General features: G+C 49.0%; 3 protein-coding genes across 8 annotated transcripts; 1 reads left to right on the top strand and 2 right to left on the bottom strand.

Moving 5' to 3' along the window:
* Positions 1 to 3,962, bottom strand: LOC130516368 (prospero homeobox protein 2-like). Its single transcript, XM_057017402.1, has 5 exons — positions 3,804 to 3,962; positions 2,693 to 3,703; positions 2,514 to 2,615; positions 2,147 to 2,341; positions 1 to 1,119 (listed from the first exon to the last, which is right to left on the bottom strand). The coding sequence occupies exons 2-5, from the start codon at positions 3,677 to 3,679 to the stop codon at positions 952 to 954; spliced, it is 1,452 nt and encodes a 483-aa protein (XP_056873382.1). The 5' UTR covers positions 3,680 to 3,703; positions 3,804 to 3,962; the 3' UTR covers positions 1 to 951.
* Positions 3,934 to 10,906, top strand: LOC130516369 (dihydrolipoyllysine-residue succinyltransferase component of 2-oxoglutarate dehydrogenase complex, mitochondrial). Of its 4 annotated transcripts, XR_008947467.1 has the most exons (17): positions 3,934 to 4,062; positions 4,262 to 4,466; positions 5,112 to 5,145; positions 5,406 to 5,448; positions 5,523 to 5,587; positions 5,662 to 5,736; positions 5,815 to 5,870; positions 5,942 to 6,050; positions 6,133 to 6,267; positions 6,364 to 6,419; positions 6,517 to 6,614; positions 6,695 to 6,825; positions 6,906 to 6,979; positions 7,041 to 7,124; positions 7,197 to 7,364; positions 7,445 to 7,725; positions 9,373 to 9,489. XR_008947467.1 is itself a non-coding variant. In XM_057017406.1 (16 exons), the coding sequence occupies exons 2-16, from the start codon at positions 4,404 to 4,406 to the stop codon at positions 7,577 to 7,579; spliced, it is 1,326 nt and encodes a 441-aa protein (XP_056873386.1). In that variant the 5' UTR covers positions 3,934 to 4,062; positions 4,262 to 4,403; the 3' UTR covers positions 7,580 to 9,193. The 4 variants fall into 4 exon arrangements, 3 of the variants coding, with proteins under 3 accessions (XP_056873386.1, XP_056873383.1, XP_056873384.1); XM_057017406.1 differs by lacking the exon at positions 9,373 to 9,489 and having other exon boundaries at positions 7,445 to 9,193; XM_057017403.1 differs by lacking the exon at positions 7,445 to 7,725 and having other exon boundaries at positions 3,937 to 4,062; positions 9,373 to 10,906.
* On the bottom strand, positions 10,649 to 18,701 carry LOC130516373 (jun dimerization protein 2-like). 3 transcript variants are annotated; one of them, XM_057017415.1, is made up of 6 exons: positions 18,543 to 18,683; positions 17,589 to 17,636; positions 15,502 to 15,586; positions 11,811 to 12,028; positions 11,614 to 11,718; positions 10,649 to 11,516 (listed from the first exon to the last, which is right to left on the bottom strand). In XM_057017415.1, the coding sequence occupies exons 1-6, from the start codon at positions 18,621 to 18,623 to the stop codon at positions 11,325 to 11,327; spliced, it is 729 nt and encodes a 242-aa protein (XP_056873395.1). In that variant the 5' UTR covers positions 18,624 to 18,683; the 3' UTR covers positions 10,649 to 11,324. The 3 variants fall into 3 exon arrangements, with proteins under 3 accessions (XP_056873395.1, XP_056873397.1, XP_056873396.1); XM_057017417.1 differs by lacking the exon at positions 15,502 to 15,586 and having other exon boundaries at positions 18,543 to 18,673; XM_057017416.1 differs by lacking the exons at positions 15,502 to 15,586; positions 17,589 to 17,636 and having other exon boundaries at positions 18,543 to 18,701.
* Between the last annotated feature and the right edge of the window lie 1,288 nt (positions 18,702 to 19,989).

Here is a 19,989-nt window from a genome sequence, read left to right as displayed (position 1 = left end):
TGACTTAGAAACTTTTATTAAGATGTTTTTTTTGCATCTTGTTGAAAGTCGACTTGCGTTTCATTACAACAGTAAGCAAATGCACACTTTCATAATAAAATATTAGTTCCTGAAAGTTTGGGGAAGAATAAAATGATATTTTTCTCTGCTGAATACACTTTGAGCGGGCAAAATATTCATGTTCAGTATTTAGTCACTTCAGTAAGTCTTTAGAGCTGTTTGACACTAATCATCGAAGGTAAATATTTGCTTATTGTTGTATTTCCTGACTTTGAACATCTAAAATTAAAACAGAAATCTTGTGCCTAAAGCTGAAAACACCCAACTGTACTAACAGAAAAATTTACATAGTGTCTTATTTTAATTTTAGAATTTCATTTCATATTTGTACCATTAATCATAAAAAGTAAGCTGGTTTATTCCACTTCATGTGTACCAAAATAGCTGCTCAGTGAGAACATTTCAGTAGTTTCGTGTTATTACCGTGTGGTAGCGTCCTAAAATTGGATGGCTGGGGAACTTACAACATACTTTTCATCAACTGTTTCAAGCTGTAGTTACGCGTGTGTATTGACGTTGATTCTACATTTACAACCTTTAAACACGTGAGTCCGGTGAAATTTGGATTCTCAACACTGAAGACAAAGCTGAGTCTGAACGAGCTGGAACACGGATCGTTTGGAGGATGGAAAGGAGTCGTGGTGAGTATGCAAGAGACAGACTTTGAGTCTTTCCTAATGTAATAACATCCTTAACTGTATAAATGCCCCATTAAAGATTTTACCCTCATAGCTTGTGGAGTTTATTTTGACTTGTGTGCTGTTCTCATTTTAAATCACTCCAAAGGTTTAAAACAAATCAGACCTGGTGCCGACTGTAGTTTGTCCTGTTCTGTAGTTTTGCTAACCAAGTAAGTCCACATTGTGACAGCGACCACTGTGGCATCGTTCCTCACCCCGAGTGCTGATGTTTGAACTCAGCCGGTACGTCGCCGTCCAGTTTGCAGATCACCTTGTAGATCGCTTTCTTCCACGAGGGATCGCGATCCTCGCCCGTTGAAATGGCGCTGTAGAATTCTCTCAGTGTGATCGCAGCAACTTCCAGGAAGCGCTGAGGTACCTGTGAGACCGCAGGAAAGGTTTGAGCCCTTTAACGGAGGGGCAGAGGTGAATAGCTGGTTGGGTTAACAGCATGTGAATCAGGCCTGGTCAGGTAAGTCTAAAAGTTGGGGGGGGAAGCAAAATAGTGTTTGATTATTTTGCTTTTTTCTTGAGTTAAATTTGTCTAAAGGACATCATTTATTTGGAAGACTGAATCAAATGTACCCGAGCAGCAACTGCTTCTAAGCAACTTATTAAAGTTCTGTTGGAAGATGACACAATTGCACCTGCAGTGTGCGACTGTTAACCACTGCTTTTTTGTTTCTCCTTTTATCTAATGACATGAATCAGGTGATTTTGCCTGGGGTGTCTTATTTGTTTAAAGTCTGTTGCCCTCTTAAACTACTGGGACCTTCCTCAGAGCTCTCCAGTGTTGCTCAGAGGTTCCATTAAGGTTAGATGTGTTTCTTACTGTGGCTAAAAATGAAGGAAAAGCTGCACCTGGTGGCAGGTTGCAACGGTGAGCATGTAGCGTAAATCAAACTTCCTTTTTTTTCTAGAAGTTTGCTCTTATTTGATGCTGTCGGTTGATATGGGATTGATTATTTCTGTCTAAAGTAGCTGAACTTATTCATGTTTGTGATATAAAAGCAGGTCAGAGATGTAAAATTACACAAACGGAGGAGCGAAGAGGGTGGCCAAAGGTGTGTGTGTGTGTGTGTGTGTGTGTGTGTGTGTGTGTGTGTGTGTGTGTGTGAGGGAGAGAAATGCTGTTAGACAGCAACACAAAGGTGATGCCAGAACTGTTGGCAGGGAGGAAGATGAGTTTATTCAGTGTAGCAACACAGAGTCTGGAGAAAATCCTGATTTTCACCCTCTTAATGTATTAATATAAAAAATGTCTAAATTAGGTTGGAAAAACAGCTGCACATCAGAGAGATCCCAAGTTGTCAAGTCAAGGCTTTAAAACTCTATCAGTGCTTTGTTTCCCCTCAACACGGCCTGAGTGAAGGTGAAGAAGGGAGAATTAGCAGAGCTCTAGTTACCTGGAAGTCATTGGCCTTGTTGTAGTGCGTGTTCAGCGCTCTGAACAGTCCTGACTCTCTCTCCACAGCCAGGCTCCTCACGTCCGTCACCCCCTGAGCCACAGCCTGACGGGCAGACTTCTCCATCTGGATGTAGTAAAACTCCCTGAAGTTGCTGAACCACTTGATGAGCTGAGAGGTGACGCATCTGGTCAGCTGTGGACGGACGAGAAACAGGTCAGTAAAATATCAACAGGCTGTTTTCACTTACGCTGCGATTCTGACAAATAAAACCCGCTGAGCAATAACTGCTTTGTTGCTGGTTCCTTACAGCGACCGTGACGTTTAGTTGCCGTCGGGAGCGTACTGTAATGTGCTCAACACTCACCTGCACGTCGTGAAAGCAGGCTTTCAGCACCTGTGAGCTCGGGTAGCGAGTGTAGAAGAACATCAGCTTTGCTTTCTTCAGATGGTTGGTGGTCAGGCCCTCCTAAAGGCAACGTTAAGGACTAAACGGGGGGACCGCTTTTCTTTGAACCGTAGCTGATCGCTCTCCTGTAAGGATACGTTCAGCCTGTAGAGGTAATTATTGGCTGTGGCGTCAGACTCCATCTTGATGAGAGGACGAGGCGGCGGATCCACCAGCAGGCTTCTGAGAGATCTGGAGCTCACCTTGGGTCTCCCCTGGGCGCTTTGATGGGCTTTCTTCTTCAGGCTGGACTCAGAGAGTGGAGGTCCGGCATCCCTGGTTCCACACTGAAGGCTGAGGTCTGAAGTGGTTTCCTGTGCAGCTCTCGGCACCACCAGCGACAGCGCTTCAGTTTGAACGTCCTCAGCGTGACGTGACTGGCGTCCTCTGCTGCACACCGGAGCCTGGAGGGAACCTTGGTCGGGCGGTGGTGTTTGCAGCGGCGGCGCGCTCTTGAATATGGAGTCGATGCTCCTGCCGATGGCTCTGGAAAGCTCACACTTCAGGACGTCTGTCATCAGCTCAATCCTGTCAGATTTGGCTCGGGTGGCGCTCAAAAGCCTCTTCCATCCGTCGTGCGTCACACACGCGCTGTGGTCAAACTCACCGTGCAAATCTGTGCAGGCATCTCTTTGGGATGTCACTGAGGAGTCACGATCAGATCTGCAGCCTTCAGGAAGGGCTTGGACCTCTTTATTTCCCAGCATGCTCTCTGACAGACCAGTGGTGCTGCTCATTCCTTTGATTATATTTTCTACTCTGGCGCGCTTGGCTTCACGCCGACTGTTCAGAAACCAGTCGCCAACGGAGGAACCGCATCCAGAAGACGGATCTGGTTTTGTGAGTAACGGTCCTGCGTCTCTGGAGGGACAGAACTCTGGACGGCTGGAACAGACAGAGCTTGAAATAACATCAGTGGGGCTGCAGTAGTCTCTCTCAGGTAGACATTTTTGCTTTTCGCTGCCTTCATATAAACTCACAGAAGCGTCCAGAAAGTTTAAGTTAGATGTCAGACAGTCTGTCTGAAAAGAGGAAAGGTAATCTGAGGTGCAGCCGTCATGGAAGTAGCTGCTGGAGGAATACATACTTTCCACGGAAGTTTTGTGAGGCTACAAAAGAAAAAAGCAGAGCACGGTTACCATAAGATATGCAGATATTGATGAAAAACAGTCCTTTTTAAAAAAAAAAATTAATTACCGATGTGCTCACCTGTTCAAAAGGAGCTGGTGGGGTGCACAAGCCTGGAGCTGCCGAGGCGGCTGCACTTATACTGGTCCTGAAGCCTCCTTGACCCAGGAGGAGGCGTGACGTGGTGTGTGTTGGGGCGTGGCCTACGGAGCCGACCAATGCGCACTCTCCCCTCAAAATGTAATAATAACAACAATACTAATAATAACCATCATGACGGAAGCCGCCTTTTAATTGACCGTCAGAAGAGGATGATAAAACCCGTGTAATAAACATCACGGTGTACTCTTTGCAACACGTTTTAAATAGTCAGTTTTATTTATTGTAGCAAATTGTGTTGCCCTGTGTCCCTTTTGACTGTTTTTAAGTTACGATAAATGACGAATTATACTAACAAACATAAAATACCGTGCTTTTATGTTATTATTCATAGTTACGTTGTACGTCATTGTTTTAATATGACTTTTATCCACTGCCAGCTCGACTTTGGTGCCCCCCTACGAGCGACTCGCGGTGGTTCCTTCCAGGCGGATTCCCACTTCCCAGGTCCCCTCGGAGCCGTCAGGCTGCTCTGTCGACCGCTGCCGCACTAACTAAGGGACGCTGCCGCTGGTTATAACCATGTTATTGCGGACTAAACATGTGTACCAGTATGTTGGCCGCTCGCTGTCAGCGGTGACTCAGGTGGGTTGGAACATAATCTGCTAACGAAGCTTAATGGGTGGGTGAAACAGCCTGTTGTTAGCTAGCAATTAGCAGATGTTTGTTAGCTTGAGAAGCTGAGCCTCCCCTGCCAAGGACGCGCACTTTCTGATATGATCTCAGGCTGCTTAAATTTGCGAGTTATCTGACAAAATGCCCAGTTAAATAGCTGTTTTTAGAGCGGCAATAAAACCCCTGATGCTTTTGCTCTACGCCCACAGTTAAAAACTTTGTCGGGAAAGCAAAGAAACTGGCGTTAAAGAGGTGTTTTCCCCACCGTAACGAGAGTTTTCCCCGATTATTTGAGTTGGGTTGTAGGTGAGTGCAGCTGTCTTGACAGAAATAACCCTCTGCATGTTATTTTGAACATGTATGTGCGCTGAGGCGAACAACATGAGCTGTCGGTGCTCAGACATGTAGTAAAACCAGAATGGTGATGGATTTCCACCCCCGTCAGGAACCGGTGTCACTGGTGCCAGTAAACACCCAGTTGGCACATCTGTCGTAGGATTCTGTGTCATTTGTGTGATTGACTTTCTTTTTGTTTGTCCAATAAAAGTTCACTTATTTACTCTTACAATCCAGACCAGAATTGCATGTAAACAGCGTGTTTATGTATTTTTGCAGGCCAATAATGTGCTGACAAGACAAAGTGCATCAGGCAAGTGGTCGTCATTGATATACTTGATCTTTCGTGGTAAAGTTGTAACAATTCTGACACATCTGACGCTGCAGCTTGAGTCTTTAGCTCATTATTGTATTCAGAGTGCGTCGATCGTGGCTATTTATTAACCAAGACGCCTCACAAATCAACAAGTGGTTGTATGCATCTTTAAGGGGGGATTTTTGGATGCTTCCTCAGAAGAAACCACAGTTCCAGCTTTTAATGGATTCCCTTTCTCTTTCTTTTGTCATCGTCAGGCTCATCCGTCTGCAGGCGGCTGATATTCCGGACGTCTCGGCCGTGAGTGGCGTCTCCTACAGATGTACACCGGCACAATTCTATGCAAACTTGCATTTGTTCTTCTTCTCTCCCAGAGGTGAACGTGCGTCTTCGCTGAATTCCTTCCATGTCAGATACTTCAGGACGTCGGTTGTCCACAGTACGTGTCGCACCATCGTCGCCACACTGGTTCAGCTCTGCCTGAAGCGTCTCTTGCTTTTGTGTCCCGTGCAGGGGACGATTTAGTCACGGTCAAGACTCCGGCATTTGCGGAATCGGTCACAGAGGGGGACGTGAGGTGGGAGAAAGGTTGGTTTTAGGAGACGCTGAAGAGTTTTAGGTGTTCCAGGCACGTTAAAGGTGAATTCAACACTGTTTACGTTTCAGCCGTGGGCGACTCGGTGACTGAAGATGAAGTTGTGTGTGAAATTGAGACGGACAAGGTAGCGAAACATCCCAGAACCAGGCGCGCGGTGTGTTCCTGCTGCTCAGACTCCTGTGTTCCATCCTCCAGACCTCAGTTCAGGTCCCTTCTCCAGCTGCTGGGGTCATCGAGGAGCTGCTGGTGCCCGATGGAGGGAAAGTAGAAGGAGGGACGCCGCTGTTCAAACTGCGCAAAGGAGGTCATTATCAGGGAGCTCTCGGGTCTTTGTTTGCTGATGTCTTCCATGTGTTTACTGTCCATTTTCCCTTCTGGTACCTCAGCTGCTGCCGAGGCTGCTCCTTCCTCAGTCACAGAACCGGTGACTGCAGCCCCTCCTCCTCCTCCTCCTGTTTCAGCCCCCCCTGCTATGCCTTCAGTGCCCCCAGTGCCGACACAGGCTGTCCAGGCCAAACCAGGTGTGTTTCCCCTCCAGGACCCCCACGGGCTGCTAATCTTCATCCCTTAATTGTCTCCAGTTTTTAGCTTGTTCATTTTTCCTCTTCTCCATCAAGTTCCTGCTCCCACTGTTCCTGAACCATCAACACTGGGAGGCAGAGGCGAAAGCAGGGTAACACCCACTGCTCACACCCACAACGCCTGTCCTTCTGTTTCTGTTGGTGCCTTCAAGTTGAAGGTGGAGGCTTATTTTTTACTTTCTCCTGCAGGTGAAGATGAGCCGCATGAGGCTGAGGATCGCCCAAAGGCTGAAGGAGGCTCAGAACACCTGCGCCATGTTGACCACGTTCAACGAAGTGGACATGAGGTGAAGCGTCCGCGGAGTTTGCGTCGCCTTCTTTTTCTCTAACGTTTGCCTCTCTGACTTGAACAAATCGTTGTCTCCAGCAACATCCAGGAGATGCGGACGCTGCATAAAGACGCCTTCTTAAAGAAGCACGGCATCAAACTGGGGTTCATGTCTGCGTTCGTGAAGGCGGCGGCGCACGCGCTGACCGACCAGCCCGCCGTCAACGCCGGTCAGACAACGCACACGCGTCGGCTTCGCGCCGCGAGCGCGGCGCCACACCTGAACGTTCTCCCGCGTTTTTATCTGCAGTCATCGACGGCGCGACCAACGAGATCGTCTACAGAGATTACGTGGACATCAGTGTTGCCGTGGCAACTCCGAAGGTTAGACTTTGACCGTCTGGCTTCCTAATCCCGCTTCTTTCAAACGCTGAACCTCCCGCAGGGGCTCGTCGTGCCGGTGATCCGCAACGTTGAGACGATGAACTTTGCCGACATCGAGAGGACCATCAACGCCCTGGGGGAAAAGGTGAGAGGCGCGTTACCGTGGGGACCAGCGAGTCCCGTTGGAGACCGTCTCACGTCTGCTGGTGTGTCTCAGGCGCGTAACAACGAGCTGGCCGTGGAGGACATGGACGGAGGCACGTTCACCATCAGCAACGGCGGCGTCTTTGGCTCCTTATTTGGCACGCCGATCATCAACCCCCCACAGTCCGCCATCCTGGGCATGCACGGCATTTTCCAGCGCCCGGTGGCCGTCGACGGCAAGGTAAGAGAGAGGGCAGCGATGTTTCTGGAGCGGGGCTCGGGAACCCGGAGGCGTCACAGTAAACGTGGATGGTTTGGCAGGCGGAGATCCGGCCGATGATGTACGTGGCCCTGACGTACGACCATCGCCTGGTGGACGGCAGGGAGGCCGTCACCTTCCTGCGCAAGATCAAAGCAGTGGTGGAAGATCCCAGAGCGCTGCTGCTGGACATGTGAGGTCTCCCCGATACGCTCGCCAGCAACTCCAGAACCAAAACGCTCCAAACGTTTGAGAACATCCTCAAATCTGACCTACGATTTCACCAATACCTGCCCTACTTTTCCGATGAATGTGGGAATTAGAGGATGAACCACTGATTATGGTGTTTGTGTGTGTGTGTGTGTGTGTGTGTGTGGTGTGTGTGTGTGTGTGTGTGTGTGTGGTTCAGGAGTCCAGTCTGATTAACTGCGGCAGCGTCATCAAACTCTTCTGAGCTTTAAGCAACAAACCTCAGTTTTCTCCCCAAAAATATCCAGTTGGTGTTGGTTTTATTTGCAAATGTCTGAAATTAACAGTCAAAATCCACAAATTCCTGGCAGGGTTTCATCTCCCGTCCTGATATTTAGATTGTTTAAGAGGATCTATGAAATAATTTGATCTCTCTTATGAAGCTGATGGAACCACGGGTTTCACTTTATTTTGTCGTAGCAGTTGTGTGTGAACTGCTTTGGTCCTCTTTAGACGTGAGCTTCTCCTTTAGTTCATCTGTCCTGAATCTGTTTGATGGTCTGGCTGGATCAGGGAGCCTCGGGTGGGTGTCTTGGGTTCTCTGTTTCACCCACTTGTTTTAATCAAAGAAAGCAGCTTTTGTCTGTTTGAGAGCGCAGCCCGATGCTGGGGAGCATCTTCACGCTTGATCTTGGCTCCACCATTTTATCTCGTGCCAAAGCACCGATCTTCAGGGCCTCATTAGCCAGGCTAACGCTCGCCTCTTCAGAAGCCCTAAATAATGGGATCATTTAGGACAAAATCTTGAGGCTTGATCGGCCCTTCTCCCCACTTGATGAACACAATCTGGAGTGTGTGCAGCTGTGTGTGAATCCCCTTCAGTATTTCTGTTTACTTTAATAATCACAGAAGACAATGGCTCCTAATGCAGGTCTTTGTTTGCCTGCCAGCACCTACACAAACGTCTCGACCGTAGCGTTCGGAGCGAAAACACAGAATTCATTAGGAGCACACAAAAACCACAACATTTGGATTAACATGAAAATACTAATGGGCCTGAATGCAGCAGCCAGTGATACGAGGGTTCCTTTAATTTTGTTGTTTGTATTATTCCTCAAGATTCCATTAGCGCTTTTGAGATCATGCTAATTGGCAGCGTGTGCCAGTGGGTGCACAGTTATCTGAAGGGTCTGTTAGCAGGTTTTTGTCCCGGCGTCCAAATTTAACCAAATCTGCGCGCAGGGCCGCTCAATAAGATGTGTGTATCAAGTCTTTGTGTCCATTCAGATGAAGATGTCTTGGCAGCTCGCTGTTTGTTTTCATTAAGCTACATCAGAGGGGAAATTTACCTAAATTATTCTGTTTGTGGGTTTTTTTTAAATTGTAACTGACGCACAACAATACGCGCTGTATCAGACTTGAAATTCAAAGCAAAAAAATGCATTTTATTCTTTTTTTTTGCATACATTTAGAGTTCAGGGTATTTTGAGAGGTGTCAAAGTTCTTCGATTTGGAATTTTGTCTGTATTTTATTTTTATTTTTTGGTGGATTTTATATTTTTAGGAGGAAGTGAATGTTGTGCCACCACTGACCTTTAGAATAAAGAGGTTGCAAACACGCCGGAGAGTTTAAATCCTCTGTTTGTAAAACTGTTCAAACTTATTATGAGCCTCATCTTCTTTACAGGACAACGGTTTTTAATGTGAAACCACTGTTTTGTGTCAGCCCTTTTATATTCCCATCCTGTGGGGGGGGGGGGGGGCACTCATACATATGCATAAATGCTCGTTTCTTTCAAAGCTGACCCGGACGCTCGCATCTGGCCCATTCTTTTCCTGCTCCCGCTTCTTTGATGTGGATGCCAGCTCTCTTCTTCTTGCCCCTGTTGTCCTGTCATACCAGAAGATTATTTTGGGAGGCGGAGGACCCTGTGGACCGGCGGGGGACACAGCTGGCAGCACTCAGGTGGGTGCAGCTGGTTGGGGTCAGAAGTTCGAGTATTCTCGGTGGACTAAAACGGGTCCACCGGAGAGCTGCAGAAGGCGCCTCTGCTGATGCCATTTTTGGAAAAACAAGAGTAGTTTAATGAGATTTGATTAAGCCAAAAAGGAAGTCCAGCTAAAGTGCACTGGCTGCTGGTCTGTATGTAAAACATCTGTTCCTACTTATCAAGGCAGGTAAATTACTGCCTGCGTAGAAAAAATGTCTTGGCACCTTCTGTAATTACGCCTTTAAAGGAAACGCCAGGATTTATTTGACTGTGGCAGAGAAATAGGAGCGTTATGTGTCATATAGGCACAGATTTGTTCTTTGTTGAATATGAAGCTGAATATTTACACGATTATTCTAATTTACGGAGCAGAGTGAGCTACTATAAATTGGGATTTATGGTGTTGTCGTTCTAAATGCTGCCACTAGGTGGCGACATCCAGCCGGCTTGAAAATTACCCGATTTTCAAATTTAGACTTGCAGGAAAAGAGTCATTGTATTGATCATATGGCCACATATGTGAATCTGAAATGTATAACCTGAAAATGTGACCTTTAGGATGCTCTAATTTGACCATAATTGGACGTCACTGCAGATAACCTGATAAAACCAACACCTACAATGACGTCATCCTTATCTTTTATTCTATGATGAATGTCGGTGATAACTCTGCACCTGTAGTTTTAAACGCCGTTTTCGCTCCAGGCGGGAAAAGTCCCTCCTGTTGAGCTCAGCCTGACGGGAGTGCCCACCCAGCCCTGCCGAGCTTTTTCTCCGAGTTTTGCAAGGCCGGATTCTGACGCTGTGCCAAAAGCCTGGTTGCATAAGTTCTGTCACTTGACGTTGTTGTTGTGTCACGACTAACGAAGCGCCTCGTTTTGCTGCGGCCGAGAAATAGGCGAGATATTGCGCAACTGGCAGGGAGGGGGGGACAAACAAGCTCGGCTCTTTGTCGTAGGTGGAAAATAAGAATTTTTATCCCAGTTTGAGATTCACGTCCAACTCACTGAAACACCGTTGGGCCGAGAAGTTCTGCTGGATTATCGCAGCGCGGGACGGACACAGATCGATCACGTCAAGCACATAAGCATTTCATATATGTTTATGAGTACCAAGCAGTATAAAACAAGTACAATGGACAGTCAGCGAGTTCAAAAAAGGGTGTAAACATCTCTGTATATGTGCTTTTCATGACGCCAGCGTCACGACGATACGGATCAACCGGTAACTGCCGTCGTCAGCGGCAGGTATAGAAATCAAACAACTCCAACCGGCGTATTCCTACTGAGTATTGAACACTATCAACTCTACACCTGTATATTTTGGCTAGAATAAAAAGTAAAACTGCAGAAGGTTTAAACCTTTGTGGGCTCCTGCGGTTAAACAATGCCACACGATCTACTGAGGGCTGTAACAGAGCACCATAACCATCTTAGTGTGTTGCCTCCAGCAGGACTCTACTGGCTCCGTTGGTCCCTTTTATGTAGAGATGGTTGAAGTAACAACTAGGCACAGTGGGCGGGGGCGACGGCGCCGGTCGCAGAGATGAAACCAGCATTTCCAGTCTTCCGATGGACAGAGCCAGCTCGTGTGGCGGTGCTGGGCAGCAGTTCAACCTCGGGCCTGTCGGGCCAGAAGAGGCTTCAGCTCGGAGAGCAAGTGCTTTGTTCTGAAATGTAGCGCCAGTTTTGGTTTAAAATGGCCGCCGCGGAGGTTCTAGTCTGGCGTGGAGGGGACGGCGCGTCCCCGGCTCCCTCCGTTTTCACTTGTCGTCTGCGGACAGCTGCTCCAGCAGAGGGTTGGCCTCGCCCTCCGGCGTCTTCACGCTGTCCGTCCTCACGATGCAGGTGGGCCGGTGCAGGTTCAGCATCACCATCAGCTGCTGCCGCTCCTGACGCAGCTCCTCGATCTGGGCCTTCAGCTCCGAGTTCACCATCTCCAGACGCTCCGATTCCTGGACGACATTTTTTCACGTTAGCTTCTCTTGAATGTGGACGGAAAAGGAATTCACTCCTGCTTAAAAGGCGGAGCCGCTCCGCTCAGGGACTCACCCGCTGGAGGAAGTCGGTCCGCTCCTTCTTCTTGTTTCGGCACCGAGCTGCTGCGACCTTGTTCTTCTCTCTCCTCCGTTTCCTCCTCTCTTCATCTTCATCCATCTGCAGGACAGACCGGATTAAAACACCACGAACGGAAAATGACGACACACTCCGCCCCCCACCCCCCGATCCTTTCCCAGCGTCCTGCCCACCTCCGTCTTGATGGCCAGCGGCCTCTTTCCCAGCCTTCCCAGGAAGTGCAGCGGCGACAGCATGGTGCCCAGCTGGCGGAAGTCAGCCAGCTTCAGCTGATCGGTCAGCGTGGTGGCCGAGATGCCCGCCAGCGGGCCCAGGCCGGGCAGGGAGCCCGCCGCCAGCGAAGGGTCAGGTATCTGTCCCGGCATCATTTCCGACCCGGCCTCCACCACCTCTGTAAGGAGAGAGAGAGAGAGAGAGAGAGAGACCATCGCATTAAAGCAATGTGCTTTTAAAAAAAAAAAAAAGGCTCGTCATCGAGTGCCAATCAGGTTATTTAAAGGGGATTTTTGTATAATCGTACTTCTGTCCTGGTTCTGGCCTGAGCCTTATCCCACTTCCTTTGTCATCCGGCCCTGCTGACATTTCTCGTCAGCAGCAGGGGTTAGCGTTCCGCCGCCCGCCGCTCTGACAGCTGGGATACCGTCTTAGTCAGCAGCCGGTAAAAGAAACAAACGGCACGCTGTCGGCACCTCAAACCTCATCTGTTTAGTTCCTCTGTGAAAGGAAACTGTGACTCTGCCTCATGATCTCATTAACCGGGGGCAATCTTCCTGCTCCTGCCTGGCAGCTCCCACAGAATGGCCGTTTTGTCTTCAGCATCCATTTGGGGTTTTGGTAAAGAGGATTCAAAAGGATATCGGAAGCGTTCGCATGAGGCTAACACTCGTGCATTCCACCATCGCCCCCCCACCCCCTCGATTTGGGGGTAGTTTAGATTGGTCAACCGCAGCACTTTCTAATGCAATCAAGAAGGAATGAGGGAGGGGGGAGCTAAAGGAAGTAGCCAAAGAATTAAGCTGCCTCTCTGATTGCTGTTGGAAAATGTACTGATGGCTAAATAAAACACAAATGTTACGGATGGGAAGAGTGAAAAATGACCTGAGTGGACCCTGCCGGACGCCGAGCTTCCCGCCAGGAACCCGGAAAGTGGCCATTTCTGGAGAAACGTTAGCATGAAGAGTACTCTAAAGGGATATTAGCTCCTCTGCGGCGTCGCCATTATCTGGCCCGGCGCTGAACCTCGGCGGTTCTGGCGTGAACCAAACAGAACGCCTCTCATATGGAACCAACAAAGACGTGCATTGTGAGCCTCTGCAGAAACAGCTGACTTAGCTGCTGCCTGACTTAGAATTCAACCCCCCCACCCCCCCCCTATTTTCACCATTCGCGGTGTTACAAAGGACAGCGACGAGGTAATGAAAAAAAAGGCGAGGTTATATAACCGTGTTCTGATGTACTCCACCCTCCTCCATATGGGCTGGCCTCCGGTTCTGAGCAGTTAAACTGGAGTTTACTGTCGACTGTGGCTGAAACCGAATCCGCCCGTGTTCAAAAAGAAGAAAAAAAAACTCATTTCTAAAAATCCAGAGTTCCCTTTTCTGCCCCCCCCAACAGACACGTTCGCTTTCCTTTTACCACAGAAGTTTCTGCATTAGTGCCGCAAAAGACGCAGGATTACAGTGCGTCGACCAGTCCGCCGTGACTGCCTCCAGACACGGTTCAGCGGCCCAAGGACGGGCGCGGGTGCGGAGCCAGGGTCCAATGAGGCATTTTATTACTGAAATGATGAGGGCTCCCCCCTCTCCCCTCCCCCCTCCCCCCCCCCTCCCCGGCTGCATCTATACTCCCATTTACGCTGCACTTGGCAGCAGCCGGGTGTTTTTGCTGGAGAGGAAGAGAACGCGACAGAGCTCCAGTCTTGCAAAATATACGTTTACATCTTCCAGACAAAAATCCCCCGTCTCTGTCTCAGAAGTCCTGGGGGGGGGTCGAAGGTGCCGAGGCCCAAGGGGAAACACATGGCCGTTAATCCGGCAGGGAATGAGAGCAAAAGGAGAAATCGCTGGGCAGAAGTGAATTAAACGTCTGGTTTACGATAAATCCTGATTATTAAAAAACACGCACTTCTCATTTATTTATGACTTGGAACCGTGAGCTGGTGTGTCCCATCTTTCATATCCCATTAAAAATATCTAAGGGGTGGAATTTGAAAGGCTGGAGTCTAACCTGCCCCCCCCGGGCCGACGGAACGGCCACAGGAATCGAGGTGCTCGTTAGGAGTGACTGAGCAAATCACTCTCAGAGCCAAAATGGAGTCCCATTTCCCAGACGCTCTGAACCTGTGTGTGGACCCAGATGGGGCTCCATCCTGGACACGCGCTCATTTTCAACTGAAACTGAAGCCTGAAGAAATAGGCCAGTTTGTGTCACGGCGAGGAAACCCCCCCCTTCATTCCTCGCCACAGCTTGTCGAAGCACGCAGCCCGAGACCAGACCCCGCCACACACACACACACGCAGGAATACACAACCCCTACATAAACGCTCCAACCTCATATTTATCCGCATGACATCAGAGCGCACAAATCAACCGCCTGCAGAGGCATTTTCGCCGACGGCCTTGGGAACAAAGGTGAAATTATGTCGACAGCGAGGTGCCTATCAATTAGCAGACATAAAACGCAGCTACAGGCTGGTGCAGACCGTTTCTCCTCCTGCTGGGAATTCAAACATACTGATGTGGCTTTTGAGGCCAGCCTCACTTTAAAGCCGAGCAGAATTATTTTCTTTACTGTCGGTTTGATCCGGCTCTTTTTTTTTTTCTCCTCTTAATGAACTCCATCGGGCCCGGCAGACATGAGCCTCATCGTAGACGGCGGCCCGTCTCCCGATGAGTTACTGCACCCAGAAGCAGGAGCGCGAGCGCGTTTCAGCGGGACGCTTTTCCCCCTCCCGCTCCGGCCAAGGATCAGCAGTCAGCATCTGATGACGCAACGCCGTTACTGTGCTTTTGCAGCGGAGCAGAAAAGCCAGCGCCGCCGCTTCTGGGCGCGCGCTGCCCTCGAACAAAGACGCCCACACAGCCCGGCGCTGCCGCCTCTCGGGCCTTTGGCGAGAAGGGACGAGCCGAAGCCAAGGGCGGGGAGTGGAAATGTCATGTATTAGTTATGAAATATAGAAGCATACCTGGCGTTGGCTCCTGGCCCTGACCCAAAACAAGCACCGGGGTAGGAGCGCACATGTGAGGGGGGCCTGTATGTGGATTAGCCGCCGTGTGTTTACAGTCCCGGCGTGTTTGCTCGCACACTTTATCTACCTTTAGTGCGACCAAATGTGTCCATTTCCTGAGTCCTTCCTGAGGGTAATTAGCGCTGCTGAGGAATTCGGACCCTGAGCGATACCCCACAGCACAACTGGAGGCCCCATTATTCTCATCCCCTATAGAGACGCTGAGAAGCAGAGGTGTCGGGGGGGGGGTTAGGGGGCCCTCTTTAAAGGTAAACTCATTACCGTCATCTTCTTTTGAGGCTTAAAAGGAGCGCCGTGCTGTAAAATGTAGCAATTTTATTGAGTGAAACTAGGAGGCCAGAGTATTTTTCTGCTAATTAATCTTTGGTCCTCGCACACTTTCAGTTTTGCTTCCAGTCAACCACGCTTCTAATCACTAGATCACGGCGTTACGGGAAAGAGGTGTGCACTTTCCAAAAATCTAGGTGGAAGTGCAAATTTGAAGTGAACGTCGAACACAACGGCGTCTTTGAAACGGCCCTCGCGGCGCTGAAAAATGAACAATAAGCGCAGAGGCTCGGGCTGAAGTATGCGCTCCCTCCCGATCTCCGGCCAAGGTCTCAGCGATCATCATTACCGTCTGCGCTCAGCCAGGTCGTGCGTTGAGTTACAGCCTTTCGCAATCCTCTGAGGAAACTAGGGAATTTGGCAACAGCTTCCCTCCGGGACAGAACAGGACAGTCTAAATATACAGCAACAACATTCCTCAAACCCCTCATTATGTTTTCATTGGAGGGACGCGAGGCTGGAATAATAGCCGTTGTTCTGCTCACGCTGCTGTCGGCCATTAAGCCCACAGACCATCGTGTTCGGGAGGGGAGCCGCCAAGAACACGTCGCAATATTTCCCGACATATGGTGAATTTTTGTTCCTCCCCTGCGGCCCAGATCTGACATCAGCAGGGGGTCCCGTCTGAGGTTTCTTCCTGTTAACGGGAGCATTTCCCTGCCACTGTGGTGTGAGACTGCGTGCTCAGGGGTCAGGCTCTAGGTTTCTATTGCCGGAGAGTTTCAGCGTAATGAGCAATTTCAGCTTCCTGTCACAGGCAGATTGGACGCTTCAGCGGTGAGTAATCCTGCGTGCACAGCTTCTGTTTGGGTCATAATGAAATTACAAACGCTTATCAGTCGCTTTCGATTGCACATTTGGCCGTAACGCCAGCGAATCGCACAAGGTGCGAGCGGCGCGGCTGCGCTCGTCCAACGTTGGCCGCCCTCGCGCCCCGTGCCGTTTCGGAGTCGCGCAGCTATATTCTGCGTCCGGGTGGTCCGGTTCCAGTCGATATGTGGCTATTTTCCCCTGCACTTTTAAGTCAGGCTTACCGTGCACGACACAGAGCTTTGGCTCGGCTCAGCCCGGGATTACATACATCGAGGATTCAAAATGTCAAATCTGAGGCAAGAGCAGAGGAAGGGATATTAGCACAGAGTTCAGAAAATCTGATTTAACGCTGCCTGCTGAAGCAATCGCTGTTATTGGGCAACGTCCGCACTTAAATGTTCTTTCATACTTTGTCCTCTGGTATTTCCTCATCTGCCTCGCGTCACTCACAGCTTCCCTGATTATACAAGCCGCTGCCCTGACGCTGCACTACACGTCCAACGCAGTGGACTAAAGGTCGGTTCAGCTTTAATGATGAGACTGAAAGAACGCAGGAAATCAGTTTTTAGAAAAATCTGCTGCGCTGTTGGAGGAGAACAAATCCCCTTCTGCTCTGTCCTCGCTCCCTGTTTTCACAACCCATGTGGAAAAACTTATGCCGACTATGTGATACTGATAACATGATACATGCAGCGGAGCGCCGCGTCTCCCCGAGCATTAGGATCACTGAGCCCAGCTCGCTGTTGCATAGTTGGCTCGCTCGCCTGCAATGCGTCTGCCGTCTGTTTGCTGTGCTGGGGTGCAGCCTGGCAATTCCAGCTCTCCAGAGACGCACTGGAAGGCATTTCTACTTAAAATAAACCCTGTGCACCCACGTCCAGCCTCTCAGCCCTGCGCTGCTTGTTGGCTCGCCGGCCTTTCCCCATTAATCCGCTGCAGCGTTCCACTTATGCCGAAGCCATCCTAAAGACGTACCCAGGCAGGCAAAAGGGCATTTAAACCTCCCCCTGCAACGAAGGCTGCATCAAATAAACACATGCACGCAGATTAAACACGAAAGGAAACACGGATGAAGAAAAGGCATAAATATTCTCAGCATGAACCTACTGTATGAACTCGCCACACACACACACACACACACACACACACACACACGATCCAGCTCCCAGCCACCATGTTTCCCATTCCACCATCGGGCTTTAACCTGCAGGGCAACAGGGGCAGATGACTGCAGCAACCTCTGGCACAGATAGAGTTACTGTCATACAGTACAGCGCAAATCTTTCCAAAAGCCCGATGCAGGCCGGGGGGACGGTGTTTACAGGCTAAACACAACAGCACCAAGAAAACACAGAGCAGCTGTGTTGGCGATCAGGGGAAGCTTTCTATCAGACACAAGCGGTGTGTGGAATCATGTGAGGCTGCTGCACGCCGTTTCTTTTTATCCACAACATCCCAGTTCTTCATAAGCTGTTAAGTTTGAAGGTGAAGCCGCTGGAGGAAGCGTTAGTGCTGCGTTCTGACAAAGCAAACTTTCTAATAGCTTAAACACACAATACTCACTCCAAGCTTGTCAGTTGTCTCGGTCAGTGACGCAACTGTGTCAGGACGCTGTAAGAAGTGACAGTCTTCTTTATTATGATGATTAAGTGTTAAAAGGTCCTGTAGGTTAATGGAACCGATGGGTAAAATAGACTATTCTAACAACAGATCACGGGACCACTGTTTTCTTAATATTACTGTTTTTTAACGTCAGTGACATTTGAAACAGGGTAGATTAAACCCAGTACACAAACAATAAACAATAACTATTTTTCTTCCATATTAGTCTAGATAATTCGTACATTGATTCAAATCATCTATCTTGCCATAAATATATTGTATTTAAAGTCGATAAACAAGCCGATTGTATAGCACGATGATCTAAAAGCACATGACAGAACCGGAGCCTTATTCACGCTCCGTTACCATATTTGTGTAACGTAAATAATAAAAACGCTGCATTGTGAACGCAGTTTGGCGCAGTCGGCTAGCTCGGTTAGCCGTTCCCCTGAAAACCCACAGTGCGGCGTGGATCGCGTTACATAACTGTCTTCACCCGAGTAAAAGACACTCCATTTGTGAGTTATAGCATCGATTCAAAGCCCACCGTGGTTAGATTAAACCATTAAAACGCCGGGAGAGGTATAAATTAGCTAGCGCCGCTGTGACCGAAGAGCTAGCCTTTCGCGATAACGTAGTTACGATGGAGGGACTTTCTGCAATAAAGCACCTCAAACTTTTTGTCAAGGCTCAAACTCTAGTTTTGGTTTAAACCACTTTCAAAACGCGCGGTGTTACATGTATATGCTCAGACAGATGTCGCCCAGATGAATGACATAACACCATTCAAGCAGAGTCTCCACAATAGGGGGAATAAAGTGGAAGAAAAGCTGCAAAATAGCGGAGGGGAGATGGGGGAAAATGGACAAATTACGCGCGCGTAAACGATGAAAAATGTCCCGTAGAGAGACTTACCTGTTGGACGTCCAGAGTAATAATAGGATGGCGTAAGAGTGACGACTCGGATGGTTTCGGGACTGGCTGGAATCGTTGCATCAGCCCGTTTTAAGTACCGATCTTGTCTGTGAGAGCTCCGGAATGCGGAACCGATGGCGCGCACGTCAGCATCGATGAAAATAATTGCAAGAGGAGGTGCTCAAGACGCACAGTTCGCTTTGCTCCACCCATAGCAACACAAAACATACACAGACTAGAGGGAAGGAAAGTTTAAGATGAGGGACAGATAGGGAGCTTGTGCACAACACACGCCCGGGGCCATAAAGGTGTCAGAAATAAAGCATCGCATCGGTTTTGACCCCTTGTTTGGTGTCTTTGTGTATGAACTGTTGTCTTTACAACTATCATCGGAACACGTGTAATATATGTGGAATGCATCAGGCATGTGTCGCTGCCACTAAGTGCAAAATTACTCACATTTCCACTCAAATCTGCGTAACCAGATTTGGTCTAGACCATCCTCGGCACGGCTACAAGCGTTCACAGACCTCAAAAACGCGTTAGTTCAGCTGGACAGAGCAGATCTGGTGCATAAAGGGAGCCGTGAGTCTCGCTAGGGCTTGTTTTGCATGTGAAGTGACCTTTTTGATGTGATTTAAGCTCGCTTTCATAATTAGATTGATCCGTGGCGCGTAAAATTACATAACTAAGTCATGTCTTAAACAATTGATTTAGGTACCAGAAAGAGGGTGCGGATTCTCCCTGCAGGCCCCCTCTAGTGTGAACAGTTGTAACTACAGCTACTCTACGGCGAATATGCATGAATATTAGGTTGTTGTCCCCAAACGCACCATCGCGTTTTAGGACGAACCCTGAGTGTGCACCTTTGCTACACCTCAGTGGAATTTGACAAAGTCATCTCAACTGTGCAGAACAAGCAGCTGAACCATTACAGGCTCACCAAAATACCCCACTCTGCTCCCTGTTTTAGATTCTAATTCGGTTCAGCAACGATTTATGGCTCGCATCTGATGGAAGGTTAGAAGTCGGGAGGGCGCTGCTGCCGTGCGTCATAGTCACTCTTTACATAGAGGGCAATTTTTAGAGGAGCCGTTTGGGTTTAATAAAGCAGAACTCGACCAGCAGACAGATTTCATAACGCAGGGGGGTTCTGCGCATCCTTAGCTGAGAGATTTTCCCTGCAGATGGGGACTTTTAGCTGAATTCTTCCACTCCTGTGTGACAGTAACGCACGTGATGCCAGGCCCGGCCAGCCTGCGCTGTGCCAGGAACAATGATGCCGGATAAGGACCTTACACCTGTCTGCATTTGATGACCCAGATGCACCACATGCCAATTATCTCCATCAAACGGCTCTTTTTAAGTTGTGAGAAGAGTTTAGACCGTTTACAAGGGCATGCCAGTGTGCTTACCAACCTGAGGGTCTTTGTTCTGAAGGGTTAAA

The sequence above is a fragment of the Takifugu flavidus genome, chromosome 19, assembly GCF_003711565.1.
Source record: "Takifugu flavidus isolate HTHZ2018 chromosome 19, ASM371156v2, whole genome shotgun sequence".
NCBI classification, from domain to species: Eukaryota; Metazoa; Chordata; class Actinopteri; order Tetraodontiformes; family Tetraodontidae; genus Takifugu; species Takifugu flavidus.
The sequence above is the reverse complement of the archived record's forward strand: the minus strand, read 5'-3'. Positions and strand labels throughout refer to the sequence as shown.

Excerpts from the sequence above, each read along its gene's own strand:
- LOC130516368 (XM_057017402.1), bottom strand. The coding sequence starts at position 3,679 with ATGTATTCCTCCAGCAGCTACTTCCATGACGGCTGCACCTCAGATTAC. Across the intron at positions 2,616-2,692 it reads ATTACCTCTACAGGCTGAAC|GAGGGCCTGACCACCAACCA; the intron begins GTATCCTTACAG and ends CGTTGCCTTTAG. Across the intron at positions 1,120-2,146 it reads ACAAGGCCAATGACTTCCAG|GTACCTCAGCGCTTCCTGGA; the intron begins GTAACTAGAGCT and ends GCGGTCTCACAG.
- LOC130516369 (XM_057017403.1), top strand. The coding sequence starts at position 4,404 with ATGTTATTGCGGACTAAACATGTGTACCAGTATGTTGGCCGCTCGCTG. Across the intron at positions 5,146-5,405 it reads GACAAGACAAAGTGCATCAG|GCTCATCCGTCTGCAGGCGG; the intron begins GCAAGTGGTCGT and ends TGTCATCGTCAG. Across the intron at positions 7,125-7,196 it reads TCAACGCCCTGGGGGAAAAG|GCGCGTAACAACGAGCTGGC; the intron begins GTGAGAGGCGCG and ends GGTGTGTCTCAG.
- LOC130516373 (XM_057017415.1), bottom strand. The coding sequence starts at position 18,623 with ATGCAACGATTCCAGCCAGTCCCGAAACCATCCGAGTCGTCACTCTTA. Across the intron at positions 15,587-17,588 it reads AGACAACTGACAAGCTTGGA|AGGGAAGCTGTTGCCAAATT; the intron begins GTGAGTATTGTG and ends GTTCTGTCCCGG. Across the intron at positions 11,719-11,810 it reads CGCTGGCCATCAAGACGGAG|ATGGATGAAGATGAAGAGAG; the intron begins GTGGGCAGGACG and ends TCTGTCCTGCAG.